This window comes from Mycena indigotica, assembly GCF_014461135.1.
Source record: "Mycena indigotica strain 171206Taipei chromosome Unknown Mind.scaff0005, whole genome shotgun sequence".
Lineage (NCBI taxonomy): Eukaryota > Fungi > Basidiomycota > Agaricomycetes > Agaricales > Mycenaceae > Mycena > Mycena indigotica.
This window is the reverse complement of record NW_023503004.1, coordinates 1,346,654-1,361,014: the sequence shown is the minus strand read 5'-3', so window position 1 is coordinate 1,361,014 and position 14,361 is coordinate 1,346,654. Positions and strand designations below refer to the sequence as shown.

The following is a 14,361-nucleotide window of genomic DNA, read 5'->3' as shown; positions in this document are numbered from 1 at the left end:
GACCCTTCCATGAGGGCCACGATCGCTGTTGTGATCGAACCTCCCTGGTCTAGTTGGTCAAGACGTCGGTCTCATACTGTTTGAGGAATCATGGCATTCTTTAATCCGAAGGTCACCAGTTCGATCCTGGTGGGGGGCATGCAGTTTTTGGCTTGTTTGTGTGACACGACATCAAGTACAAACCCAATGGCGCTAATACTTAGGGCTGGTATAAGGGCAGCCTTGGTGCAAACAAAGGTTTCTTTCTTTCCAATAAAGGCGAAAAAATTCTTTCAAGCTGCTGTTGGACCCCATTGGCATTACCATCAGTGTGAAAGCAAGGTCTTATATTCTTTCGGCTGTTTCAACTCCTCTTATCTTTCATCATGAGTGAGACATTAATGATCAATGAGGAACTCCTACTTTTCTGAAACCTCCTGATAGATGGTATAACTCTTGCAAATTGATCATTAATGCTCTCTGCACTGTGGTTTACCCTATCCTCAGTCTACCCTTAGAGCTTGGCACCTGCATATGTAGATGCAGATCTACCTAGACCAGGCAAGAGGGCCGACTAGTAGGCAATCCAGACACAAAAGGGCTTGCAAGTCTACTGAAAAATGTGTGACATCTCTACAGTGGTTGCATATTTTAATTTAAAATATTATAGTCATCTGGCAGCCTGGGCATCTCCAATATCCTCTCCATCCTCAGGCCCTATATCAGGCCCACCATAGTTAGAGTCAGAGTCAGACTCACTGTCCCACTCTCAGTCTCTGTCAGAATGATAGGCACAACTTTGTTACCAGGAGATTCAATATTTCATAGGCAGGAGCATACTCTTTTAAAGAGATGAAAAACAATATATAAAATCTTCTTATGCCGGGATATTGTCACGGATAAGACCCGGCCCGTCCGCTCCGGCGCTGGTGTCGGGCCATTCCGGGCCCGTAACACGCAGCACGTGATGACGGGGAACATGCGCCCCAGTAGGAGGAACGCACACGTGGGAAGCACGTGACCGAGAACGACGCGTCGAGCCGTCGCCGAGCCCAACTCGACATAAGGGGACTGGGGAGGAGTGCTAGGAGGTCAGGAGTAGCGCCTGGCCCGCAAGGGATGTACGATCGTCCCCTCTGCGGCCAGGAACGGGAGCGAGGAGGAGGAGGAGGGGCCAGGGTGTCCGATCACCCCCTTTGCGGGCCCGCGTATATAAGGCGTGATAGTGTACCCTGTACTCTATCGCTTAGATCGTCTGAAGAACTACCTTACTCTGTGCGAGGAGACGCTATCGACTCATCGGGCCCGACACGACCCGATTTGAACCTTCGACCACCGACTACGGCAAGGGACCGAGTTCACGGGCCCTTTCGGTTTCGATCTACCCCGCCCGCCGTACTTGCGGGCCCGACTATCCGTCTGTTCTGTTCCGGGCGCGCGTTCTTAGGAGAAGTCCTTGCACGGCCCGACCCGCAGTCTGACAGATATGCATACTAGATTATCATTGAATATGTTCATAACATGATTGCATTTGAATATGATTATAATTTATACAATCCTACAAATAAATCATTATACTAGTAATTTGTGGGAGGGCTCTGAAGATCATATTATTACAATATATATGTCCTCAGGATAATATGATCATATTTGGCCAGCACTACAGTCCATTAAAATGGTGACTGCTTCCTGTATAGAGGGACCCAAATAAATTTCCTCTCTGCTTACTTTATTTGTCTAAAAATTTTACTGGAAATAACAACTCGAGCTTGGTACCCAGGTAACACGTAATTATAACATCTTTGCAGCAATTTTGGAACAGTGTTATGATTTACTGCTTCGTATACAAATTTAACAACGGGGAATAGATTTTAGGCGTGATCAAGCTGCAGCTGGCGTGTACATCGGCGGCTGCACATCAACGTCGCGAAGCTCGGTGCGCCGCCCATCACGCGTGCCAGTGCGATACAGCAGCGCGTCCTCGAGCTCCCTGACGCGGTCGCGCAGGAGGTCGTTCTCCGCGATATGCCCGCTCTCCCGCCCATGTGCCGTCTCAAGCGCCTTGCGCACCGCCCGCAGCTGCAGCTCGTGCTCGATCAGCGATACGCCGGGTGGAGCATCGTGATCATGATGCTGATACCGCCCTCTGAGAGAGGAGACACTACTGAAGGGCGTGGGCGTCTCAGCTCGGGTGTGCACACGCCGGCGATGTCGGCGGCGAAGCAGGCAGCAGGCGAGTAGGAGCGCAAGGAGGAGGAAAAGCAGCGCCCCGGCGATGATCCCGCCGATCGCACCCCGTGATAGATCGGCAGATGGCGGTGGGGCCGTTGAGGTTTCAGCCGGAACACGGCTGTCCGCGGCGGCAGCAGAGGGCGGGGAGGGTGAAAATAGAGAACGTGATGCCGTCGACGCGGGGGAGATGGACGACGATGCGTGCGAGGAAGATGCGGAGGGCTGTGGCGACGGATGTGGCACGTGCGTGGAGGCCGGACTCGGGGGTGGCGGGGCCGGCGCGGTATCGGTAGGAGTTGTGGTCGGAGGCGGCGTCTCAGGCTTCACAGTTGTACTCGTGTGGGTATTTGGCTGAGTTGGCTGTGGTTGCTGCGCGCCGGCGCTGAAAAGAATTGAAATGGTTAGCCCCTACCACGGAGGAGCGGAGTGGACTGACGCTGCCTTTGTTGTGGTGCTGGCCCCGGGGCAGCTGCTCGGGCCCGAAGTATACGCGTCGTTCTGCAGGGAAGTCAGCGCGGCCACCAGCGGATGCAGTACGCACGGAATACGTGCACTCCTCCGTGCCCTGCGGCGTATCATAGGAGCACTTTGACGTCGTCGTGCCGCCAAACGTCGTCGCGAGGCCCTCGCTCAGGAAGTTGCCGTTGTTGTCGCGCGGGGGACAGTGGGAGAGGCCCGCGATGCTCATGGCGATGGGATGAAGGAGTGTCGGTGAGTTGGGCGTGGGGGTATGAAGTGCGCAGATGGCCTCTGAAGTCAAGAGACGCCGATAGCAGCTACGCTGTCACGATGGCGGATCCGCGTGCTTCATGGCCGAGGGAAGCTGCCGCGGCAGAGGGGCGATTTGCTGGGAAAGTGTGAATACAGGCATGGCTGCTGGTGGTTGGTCGATAAGTAGGGAGAAGATCATGAGTCAACGGCTGATTCGGCTGTCGTGAGTTGCTATGTGTGGACGCTCCGTCGTTAGCGCATTGTCAAACGGGCTCTTAGTCGCTGAATAACTATGAAACGGAGATGAACCATCAAAATCCCGACATTGCGATGGGATTGTTTTTGGAAATTCACTTTGCTCTGGGGCAAATGTTAGTATAACATGAAAGCGGGGGACGGATGGCGCACGCAGGAGAACGCCCTCGACTCGGAGTATACCACGCACCTGTACAGCTTCCCGCCACCATGGCGCTGGAGGAGGAGACATCCGCTGCAGATCGGGTGGGTGTGGATGGGCATTGGGCTTCAAGTTCGCATCGTGGAACATGGGAGAGCTGCGCGGCCATCGTCAGCGGCAGGATTCCTTCCGTGCGGGGATGAGAAGCCGAGAGGAAGAGAAGGCAGGGCCGACGCTGCCTTGCTTGTCGTCGTGGGAGGGTGAAAAGAGAGCGTGGGAGCGGTGATCGCGTACCCAGCCGAATGACGCCAATTGGTTGACCACGCGTGATGACGCCTTACGTACGGTCTTGGCGCCGTCTTTCCCTCTTCCCGTTATCCAATCCGCTCCAAGACTCCGGCCATGTCTGTACAGAAGACGACTCGGAAACCCGCTTCACCCATGCTTCATCCGCAAGCCCTTCGGCCTAACGAGCTGGCAATGCGACTCGAGACACTCGGAAGAGAACAAGAAGATCTAGAAGTCTCCCCACTCAATTCAACAACAGGACAGACTCAATTACTGACGAGTCCCCAAATGCGAGCCTCGCTCCAGGAAGAACATTCCAGAGCGCCAATGGCCATGCATGTGCAGAAAACAGAGGCGTGTATTATCGGACTGTGGTCAACATTATCGACTACCTAGCAGCAAGGAATTCGCTTTTCAACGTCGACCTCGTAACGCGCCTCGAGCTCCCCGTCCGGGCCGCGCTTGCACACCGCGCAGTGGTTCCACACGCAGCACTGGAAGTCCGCCGGGCCGGGGCAGTAGCCTGTATTGGTGTGAGCTTCAAGGTGAGAATAACGGGAAACAACCGACCTGGGATGTGCGAGTACGCCGGCGCCTTGCAGCTGCTCGTGTTCTTGCAGGTGCCGCTGCCCTTGGGGGTGGTGCAGCTCTGCGCCGCGACGCTGGCGGCAGTGCCGAGGGCGAGAGTGAATGCAATGGTGAAGCGCATGGCGGGATGGTTGTGTGTGTAGTGGCTGGGGAGCAGTCGCTTGAGGTGCCTGCGACCTGGCGGAGGGTTTTATACGCAGCTACTGGCAGGGGAGTCTAGCCGTTCGAGGAAACAGGCCCACCCACGCGAACCCGATAGGCATCGGGATTTTCTGCAATTTAGCCCGTCAGTGTGTCGAACTCACTGTGCCTCCACGAAGACTCGATAAGCATCTTCTGGTCGCCAGAGCCGTGCCACCCCTGACGTATGTAGACTGCCGGTCCACGCCTCGAACTCGCCTCGAACCCATGCGAGGCAATACGTCCAACAAAGACATTACTCGAAGCCCCGGGAGAGGCTTGAGTGGTGGAAGCTTCCTCCTCCAGTTTGACGAACCCGCAGCTGCTCTGGTGCCAGTGTGGCCTCGACGCCACGGCAACGAAAACACAATGAAGTGATAGGCATCGAGCTCCCGGCGGCTCCTTGGCGGGGTCAGCAGGGGCGATGGTCCTGATAAACGCGCAGCGGCTGCCGCGGCCCAGGAAAGAAAAACATGCCCTCTGGAGAGTGGTGGTAGTTCGTCGTCAAGGGGAGTAATTGCGTGACGCCATCAGTGACGGCTCATCCCGCCATCGCCGGTCGCCTGCCTCGGGCCGGTGCCAAGAGTACGAGTCACGAGGTGACTCGGCCGATGATGCTTATCGTGTTACTTGGCTCTCCCCACCATCTCCGCGATTCTCCACCCGCTCAAGCTCCTTGGCCAGACCGCTGGTGTTGACGCCTGGTGTCTCTCGGCGCTCCTCAGCCTTGCATTGACTTAGCTCGCGCGGGGTCGAATGCCCGTCGAACTTACTTATGACGTGGTACACATCAAGTCTGCAAGGCTTAAAGCGGCACCACACTGAGTCTTGGTTGTCGTCTCGATGCCATTCAAGCTCTATACCTCAGTCTTACTTTCCCTGCTCGCCGCCAGCATAGTGCGTGTCTCGCCTCCCTCACTGTTTCTACTTGTCTTACCCATGCCAGACGACAGCGCTGTCCGTGGTGCGCGCTCTGCTTGACATTTGCTCCTCTGCCGCTTACAATTGCTAGCCAACCACCCCCACGAAGCTGTACAACTTTGGCGCAGACGGCAGCGCGACATTCCTTGATTCGGATGCTGGAGAGGACCCGCGCAGTCTGTGGATCAGGCGGCACCAAGACCCGGCGAGCAACGCCATCGTGGTATGCTGCGCTCTCATCTGCATGCTCATGCTAACAATAAGCTATTCAGTGGGATGTTCGTTCTGTCGCTGGAAGGAGCAATGCATATACGATTTGTCATGAGGAGACAGGCCTTGCCTGGGTCATATCCAGCGAGGTACATTGGCAGGCAACCGTCTCCCAACAACTTTTACTCCTGCCGCTTTAGGATCGCTCACTTGACTGGCTTGTCCTGAGCAACCAGTCCGCGCCGGCGGTGTTCTCGTTCAGTGACAACGTGGATGGGACCTTCCGCGTGCGTGACCCTTTTGTTCCGTCTCCTGCCTAGCTCACGGGTGGCGTTCATGGCTAGATTTCACTCGCAGACGACGCGGCCAAGGGCGTTCTGGAAGCACACGGCGTAGCCCATACCCCGCTAGATTATGTGCCTCGTCATTTTCCTCTTCGAAGGACGATGCTGACGGCGCTGTAAACAGGTCAAGTTCGAGGCCGTTCGCAACGGGGAGGACTTTTATCTGCCATTTCAGACTTGGTCGTTCGTTTGATCACATCTCAAGCTGTACTAGTAATTAATGACTCGAAATGAACGTCATTTATGGTAACACTGGCCTGCTGATCAGACAGATCGTCCTCGCACACAATGTTGAAACAGGCGACTGATGATTATTTGCGAGGCCAAGGCCACGAGCGTCCGGTGAGGTTTGTCATCCCCATCGCGTTGAAGTGCTTGATCTTTGTGTGCCGCTTAATGAACTTGTTGAGAGGAGCAAGGGGCACGTCGCCTGTGCTGACGCGGAGAACCTGGAGATTGGGCAACGAGAGATGCTCCAACACAACGTCCCACTGACGGGCAGAGAACCCGATGCGGTGGAGCGGAAGGAGCTGCACGCTTTCGGGCTGCAGGATAAGCACGCTAAGGTGGGAATCCGGTAGCAGCCGAAGTGACAGAGAGCTGAGATTTGCCAGCGGGGGGACGCTGCGAATGAGGCCGGTATGCATCCGTGTTTTGACTGTGGATGGTGGCGCGCCATGGTCGACGACGAGGTTTGTAGCTCGCTTCCATGGCCAGATAGGGGCATATCGGAAGAGATGAAGCTGCCAGCGGAGGATATCGTTGGGCATGCAAGTGTGGACCGCGCCGGGGCCGACGACAAACACCGGGCCGTTGACCCGACGGCCGAGGGCAGCAAGTAATGTGTATAGTGCGCGAGCGACCATCGGCATGCGCCACGAGGTGCGCTGTCCTACGCCGAGGATATCATGGTCAAAGGTGACAGTGAGCTCTTCCAGAGACGGCGCGCGCGAAAGCGCCGCATGCAGCGCCCCCAGCTGTCGTGGAATGTCCGTGTACCCAAAGCGGCAGTGTAGCTTTCGGACGGGGAACGTCTGTGATGGCGCATATCGTGCCATAGCCAGCACGATTCCAGACTGGATGTCCATCACCTTCTCGAAGAAGCCCCGTGGGTGGCGTTGTCGGCGTTTGAGGAAAACGCGGACGCATATCTCGTTGAACGCATGGCATGCAATGGCTGGCTGCAACACGTCCGCTGGGGGAAGAATATAGTCGAAGACCAGCATCCAGAGCTCGGCGGGGAGGAGGTCGAGGGCGGGACGAGGCTCTCGTCGTTTCGACATGACGGTTGCGGACAAGAAGCGAAATGACATGACAAGCGATTGATCGAGGGATACTCGTAAATAGTTGATCATTATGTCACTCAGTACTCATACTTGTCCAGCGGGGCCGATGTACAGCCTTCTTGTGTCCTCGAAGTGCTATGCAGACATATATTGTCCCACATTAACCACAGCTCAAGGGAAAGAAAGGCGCCGGTTTAGTGCGATTCCGCCACGGATCTGGCCACTCTGTATAGTCTGCGCAAACAAACGATGAAATCAGTCCTCTTACATTGTTCAAAAGCAACAGGAGACGCACACAGTTCAGGCGGAGCATCGTCGTCCTCCGTGGAGAGCGGCCACTGCAGCTGGGGCGTGCTCATCTGGACATCCACGCCCCGCGCGCGATGGGCTTGCAGTCGATCCAGTATCGCCTGCGGGGGCGGGCGGATCAAATCCCGCACATCGCCGATAGGGTCGAGCGCAAGCGAAGCGAAGCGGATGGCCGGCCGCGCATCGAGCACGTTGACAAATGTCTCATAAGTCACCGCTTCCCCGGCCTCGTCGCCAACGAGGAGGTAGCGTAGCTGTGGCAGAAATGCCGGGTCCGATTCGGCTTGACAGAGCACGGCGAACCGAGCGTCGTTGGCATGGCGCGGCATGGTAATGCTCATACCGCTGTACATGCTGTTAAACTCCAAGGTGACGAGGCTCGGGACGCAGGCGAGACATTCGATTTCTGCCTCAACGTATCCTGGCGCCGCGGCGAGGTCGCTCGTCACGGCAATGCTGAGGTGCGATAGGACGCATCGAGACCGCGCGACAAAGTTCTGAACGGCTTTCAGCTGGGATTTTGCCTGTGCAGTGATGAGCACTTGCAGATGGCGGAGTGTTGGGAGCGTGAGATGTTGCAGGACTGTTGATGTATAACCAGAAAGCAGCAGGGACTCCAAGGGTGGCGTGTGCCATTGGACTTCCGCCGCACTGCCTACCGTGGCCGGATGCTCGGGGAAGAGGTAGCTGGTCTCGAGATGGCGAAGGGCAGGCAGACTGCTGAGAACATCCATCAGCGAATGATACAGGTCGCCCTCCCATGGCGCGTAGAACAGACTAAGCGCCGTAATCGACGTCAGCTGAACGTGAGCGTCGAGCCAGCGCCAATATGGTACATGGAGTACAGTGAGGTTAGGGGCACCATGCAGAAACGCGGGCGTAGAGGCTTCGATCTCTTGCGATGCTTTCGTTACACAAAAGAAACTCGTGAGAGCAGGGAACGTCTCTCTGAGACCACAGATTTCCAGGGTGTCGGCAGTGTTGATCATTAACTGGAGTGATTCCCAGCGAGAGTGGTACCGAACAATGAGGGAGATGAGCTCCCGTGGTAGCGGGTAAAAGGCATGAATGCCTAACGACAATGTCAGCGCACCCGCACGCGCAATCCAGACCTCCAACAGAGAAGTGACGTCGCCAGCCAAGTATTCCGCTTCCGGGGCACCAAATAGCGTCGGCACGCCATCGTAGGGGTGGTCCCAGGGGAAGACGAGGTAGATAGAGCGCCAGAGTGCAGGTGTGGACACCGCCACCTGTCGCCACTGCTGCGAGACCTGTGCCATTTGCAGCGGTGCGCGGTGTGGGTGCGGGCGGACACGTCGGTTGCGCGGGAGACAGCTGTAGAAGATCTTGCTGAGGAGCTCCGGCGGGAGCCAGGAGATGGGCGATGGACTTTCAGGCATGTGGTGGTATCGGGAAGAGTTGTGAAATGCCGTGACTCTTGACAGCTGTCAAGATGAAACGGATGACTCGGCCGGGTCGGCCCCATTTTCTGAGTCCATAGTCGATGGGTAAGAGCCTCTACGGCTACAGAATAGAATACGGAATAGAATAAATCCCGCGTGATGATGTAGTGACAAACGCGTGACCGCCGCGATCACGTCGCCTTCTCTGCTCAATCTAAGGCGCCGCGATGCCCCAAACACCCCGCACAGAGGCAGAAAAGACCCGCTGGGCTGTACTGTTGGTCACTGCTGTGATACAATATGTAATCCTTGGCGTGGCTCTTTATATTTATCCACAATACAACAAAACGGACATGCACACTTCAGCAATGACAGGTCGTGCATGGGTAGATGAACTGCTTGATGCCGATGCACATCCAGACCGCATTTACATTGCTCTGGGGATGCGCAGACATGTTTTTCTCGCCTTGGTTGTCAAATTGCGGGCGATGGGCTACATGGAATCAGAGCGATCTCACATCATGCTCGATGAGTCCCTTGCAATATTCCTGTACACCTGTGTCACTGGAATGGGAATACACCATATTGCTGAGCGCTTCCAGCACTCCCATTCTACCATATCTGAGTAGGAATACCTTTGTTATAGCGCTAGCCAACTGAAGCATTTTCTAGACACTTTCGCAAGATGCTCGACATTTTGTCTGGCCCGGAGTTCTACGACTCATACGTGCAACTACCTGCTACCAATGCACCACCACCTCCCGCTATCCGAGAAAATCCAAAGTGGTGGCCATATTTCAAGGATGTTCTTGGTGCAATCGATGGAACTCATATTGCTTGTACGCCATCGAAAGAAGAGCTGCACTCTGCTCGAGATCGTAAAGGTGGTGTTTCCCAGAACTGCCTTGCTGCAGTGTCGTTCGATATGCGCTTTCTGTTTTTCACTGGAGGATGGGACGGATGTGCTGCAGATGCGACAATGTACAGCAGAGCACGACTGGAAGACTTTCCAATTCCGGAAGGCAAAAAATATTTGGCGGATGCTGGATTTGGTATTTGTGATGCTCTCTTGGTTCCGTATCGCCAGGTACGGTATCATTTGGCTGAATGGAGTCGGGCTTCTTCTCGGTATGGTACCTTTCACATCTCTCATGTCTTCTAACCAATCGTCCAGCCCTAAAAACGCCAAGGAACTCTACAATCTACGACATGCATCTGCACGGAATGTCGTCGAGCGGATATTTGGAGTGGTCAAGCACCGCTGGACAATCCTTGTACGTCCACCCCACTACAAGATGGAATATCAGGCACGAATCCCTTCTGCACTTGTTGCACTTCACAACTTCATCATGGACCATGATATGGCTGACCTTGACCGCTGGATTATTGATGAGCAAGCAGAAGATGCCAACCGTGGCAGGGTACGGAATCGAGAAATCGATTTTGGCCGTTTGGCTGCTACGGGAAGAACAACTGCTCGCGAAAAACGGCAAGCTGAAAGAACACGGGATACAATGGCAAGAGCAATGTGGGAAGACTATCAACGTATTTTGCAGGACTACATGGACGTAGACATGCCGATAGAACCAGTAGACTAAGGTAGAATAGATGATTAGGGATTAAACAGTGAAATATAACAGTAAACGATAAAACGAGTCAAGAAAAAAGAAATTAATCAAGAAGGAAAGCTGCTATTGCACTACGCTGTGGTCCAGTCTTCTCCGCCATATACGCCTCTGCTGCCGTGTAGTCCCGTGTGAAGAGAAGATTGAGACGCATGCGAGTCCTCTCATCAATGTATGCATTCTCCACATCCTTCTCCGCCTGGCTACGGGCCATTGACTTGAGTTTATTCGGTGAGATTGCTGACGACTTCGTCCCAAAGCACTGCAAGAGAGCCTCGCTAATACCGTTGACAGAGTTGGAGAGACCATGAATTGCTTCAGGTCCAGTCGTTCGGTGGCGCTTTGTCGAGCTCCAAGGAACACTGACTTCCTCTGAAGCTGAGCGCTTTAACTTGGGAAGAACAGCTTGAGCAGTGCGGACAGCAGGGGCAGGTGTCTGCGGAATCACAGATGAGGTCCGTACCGGTGGCAGCACCAATGGCTCGTCTTCCCCTGAATCATCATCACTGCGGTCCTTCGAAAGCCCATCATCATTATTCAGGAGTTGAAACAGTGGAGGATCAACTTGGGAGGAGCCGTAATTGGACTGGGACCAGTCGGTAAGAGGTTGTGAAAGGTCCAATTCTAAGTCGTTGAGCTGGGAATCGGGAATCGGCTGAGAAAGATCGTATTTTGACCAATCAAAGGGCTGAGAGTCATCGGAGGTTGACTGGGAGTTGTTTGTGGTTTGCGACAAAGCCAGAAGAGAGCTGGCTGCGATGTTGTCGATACTATCATTGGAGGAAGGCTCCATATGAAGAGGGGCAGCAGCGGCCGCTGAGACACCATTTGGGCCTCGACCTCGAACGCGTGGACGCCCGGCGTTGAAGACGTACTTTCCACGGGTGCGAGAGGGCATAATCTTGTTCATGAGTGGATAGTGCTCCCAGCCTTCAGTTGCAAACGGCTTGAAGATCGAATGAGTCTTCACAAAATTGCGCCAAGCTGCCCGACTATCAGGAGTGACATTGAACCCCTTCTCTTGCGAGTAGGTCCAGCCAGAAGCACCTGGGTATGTGCCTTGGCATACCTGAAGGATAGCATCGAAGATTTTGCGACACTGTACCAAGGAATGAATAAGTGTCAAGCAATACACAAATGAGAGCCACTCACCCCCTGCCAGTTACCACCACATGAGTCTGGTGTCTTTGGAGACCCTTCCATTGGTGGACCAAACATTGCCAAATGAGCAGCGCAGTCTTGAAGAAGACTCTTGTCCGGATTCCCACCGTCTCCAAGCCGTCCACGGTTGTCGTAGAAGAATTGGACAAGCCTTCGTCGGTCATTAGGGTCTGCCGTCCAATTACAGCTCTCCGGGCCCTTTGGCATGGCTAATGTGGTACAGAGAACGAAAAAAAGAGTGTAAATTCGCGACGTGATCGCGGCGGTCACGCGTTTGTCACTACATCATCACGCGGGATTTATTCTATTCCGTATTCTATTCTGTAGCCGTAGAGGCTCTAAAATCATGATGGCAGAGATCTGAGATCTGTCGAGGCGGAAGGAAGACTCGCCGAAGCCGTGTTGATGATTGAAGCCGGCTTGCTAGTTTGGCTTTGTTTGTCAGTAGCTTCCAATGTCACGCTGACGCGTCGCCACCGTGCTTGGCGTCGCCTCGCTCGTGAAGATCGCGCCTCCTCTCGCCTGGCGCTGGCCTGCTACCTTCCGCCTCAAACCTTGTCAACATGGGACCCTCGCCTTTCTCAGAGGCTGGTACTCGCTGTCTGGGCCATAAGCTGGGGCACAAGCCAGCTCGTCATTGTCCGCTGCTCGACTGCTATCGTACCACATTTTGTGGTACGATACTACTCTAGCTGCAGGCATTGGACGTCTCGCAGCCCTTAGCACTATCTCCCACCATCAGCACTGGAATCCGAGGTCGACACGAATGGAAACACGAGCACCACCACCACCTCTCCTTCCACCGCCCACACACCAGCCAATCCACGTCGAATACCACATCCCAATCACTCCGAAAACTGTCTTGGAGAAACTCTACACGTATGCAGCTGGGACTGTGCTCGAATTCCCGGAAACCAGCGCCACTGGGGCGATAGGACATCTCTTTCCGATCGCGGCCTACAAACCGACTCGCAACGTCGCCTACTCACTCGGCGAACCTAAGGGAGGTACCACAAAGTCTAAGCCCACTCATTGCCATATATTTGTCGACTCAGCTGGCAACAAAATCCCAACGAAACTCTCATTCAAGACTTGTAAGTTTTCATCTCGAGATTGACTGTTTATTAACTATGACTAGGTCAAGGTATCAAGGCCTGTCCTTACGCCGATGAGGCAGCTCTCCGCGTAGCGCATACTACTGCTTCCCGGGAAGAAATTGCGAGGCGTCTGCAGCTAGAACGGCAACAACGAGATAGCGCCGCCTCAACACGAGGTGCTCTCTTACAAAAGACACGGGCATACTTTACTGCGCTCAAACGCCAAGGCTGCGGAGCGCCACTCCAAGAAACAACACTGTTTGATGTTGCCGAACACCAGCAAGAAGAGCGTCGAGCGGCTCAAGAACAACAACTACATCGAGGTCGTCTTACTTCTCCAACTTGCGATGGACGGCTGTTGTTCCGTCGCGACTCGAACAACCGTGCATTCATCATGTGAGTCCCTCATTACCCAGTCGAGCCAAGATACGATGTCTTCTAGGTGTGAGCATCGCCATCGGAATGGAAACCGAGATCATCTCATCGATTACACTGCGGGAGGCGGTTTGTATGATACCAGTTACCTTGAGGCGTTGTTTGCAAATGACCTCGAAGCTTGCGCAGAGTTTGAGGACGACGAGTATGTCTTAGCCAACACTGGCCCCTCGAGTACATGCACAACTGTCGCCAATTTCTCGACGATGAAGATTGAGTGTTGTACGTTCTCTATCCGTCTAATAAATCCCAGATGACTGAGCTACTGCATAGTGAATGAGCACCGGCATGCAGATGGGCAGCTTGGTGTCACTTTCCTCCGGCAGGTGGATTGTGCATGCAAGTTTCTCCTTTACGAACCATGCCCGGAATTTATCGATGAATGTCCATGGGCCTTGCTTGTCTGTCATGGAGCTCATCGACATACAATTCCTCTCGTTACCAAGACACCACCGCATATCCGGGAGATGATCTTTTCATTGCTCAGAAGGCTAGACAACGACATCGCCGACTTGACTCCTCGCCGCTTCCTCCGTCACCCTGCGACCACCAATTTTCTGCGGGAGATCTTTCCGCATGATGATGCGCCATCCCTCCTTGATCTTCATCCATCGCTCGGTAACCGCGACCATGTTAGCGCATATATCTCCCAAGTGCAACGGGAAATGTTTCCATCTGGAACTGGGTGGGCAGGTGAAGATTGACTTTGATCCTCTGTTTTCATACTAACGTTGGATAGGGCTCGTCCATCTCAAGGAGCAACAAGACGAATTTGATTTGTCTCAAGAGGCATATATCCGATATGTCGAGGAGCTTCCAGGTCTCAGTCTCAGCCCAGATGACGATGACGATGCCGGCCGACGATGATGAAGAGAGTAGAGCATCCACTTTCCGCATTGCTATTTGCATGGCGCCTGAGAGCAGCCGCCTTCTGCTCAATGCCAAATTCATTCAAAGCGACATTAGCTTCCGCCGTATTGCTGGCTTCAAAGAGTTTGAGCTGGGTGGTCTTGATGCCGATTCCCGAACAAGTATGTTATATGGTACACTATATTTCCTCAAAGGGCTGACTGTTCTAGGTGTTGTTTACTGTCGAATCTATGTCAATCGCCAAACAGCTGCCGCCCACCATATGATCTTCCAGAAGATACATGATATTGTTCGCCTCGACACCGGCGAAGACCTGCGTTGGTGA

General features: G+C 54.2%; 4 protein-coding genes across 4 annotated transcripts; 2 read left to right on the top strand and 2 right to left on the bottom strand.

Annotated features, from left to right (window-relative positions):
• Positions 1-1,860: 1,860 nt before the first annotated feature.
• MIND_00574900 (uncharacterized protein) lies at positions 1,861-2,899 on the bottom strand (the record flags this gene model as incomplete). Its single annotated transcript, XM_037362512.1, has 3 exons — positions 1,861-2,593; positions 2,648-2,709; positions 2,753-2,899. 3 exons carry the CDS (start codon positions 2,897-2,899, stop codon positions 1,861-1,863), a joined length of 942 nt encoding a protein of 313 aa, XP_037220433.1.
• Positions 2,900-5,218: 2,319 nt separating this feature from the next.
• Positions 5,219-6,043, top strand: MIND_00574800 (uncharacterized protein; the record flags this gene model as incomplete). The annotated part of the gene is made up of 7 exons (XM_037362511.1): positions 5,219-5,272; positions 5,322-5,339; positions 5,388-5,519; positions 5,569-5,655; positions 5,707-5,793; positions 5,851-5,922; positions 5,975-6,043. 7 exons carry the CDS (start codon positions 5,219-5,221, stop codon positions 6,041-6,043), a joined length of 519 nt encoding a protein of 172 aa, XP_037220432.1.
• A 1,253-nt stretch (positions 6,044-7,296) lies between these two features.
• Positions 7,297-8,845, bottom strand: MIND_00574700 (F-box domain-containing protein; the record flags this gene model as incomplete). The annotated part of the gene is made up of 2 exons (XM_037362510.1): positions 7,297-7,370; positions 7,432-8,845. The coding sequence occupies 2 exons, from the start codon at positions 8,843-8,845 to the stop codon at positions 7,297-7,299; spliced, it is 1,488 nt and encodes a 495-aa protein (XP_037220431.1).
• Positions 8,846-12,400: 3,555 nt separating this feature from the next.
• MIND_00574600 (uncharacterized protein) lies at positions 12,401-14,361 on the top strand (the record flags this gene model as incomplete). The annotated part of the gene is made up of 8 exons (XM_037362509.1): positions 12,401-12,641; positions 12,690-12,728; positions 12,773-13,127; positions 13,174-13,388; positions 13,440-13,859; positions 13,906-13,986; positions 14,039-14,197; positions 14,246-14,361. The coding sequence occupies 8 exons, from the start codon at positions 12,401-12,403 to the stop codon at positions 14,359-14,361; spliced, it is 1,626 nt and encodes a 541-aa protein (XP_037220430.1).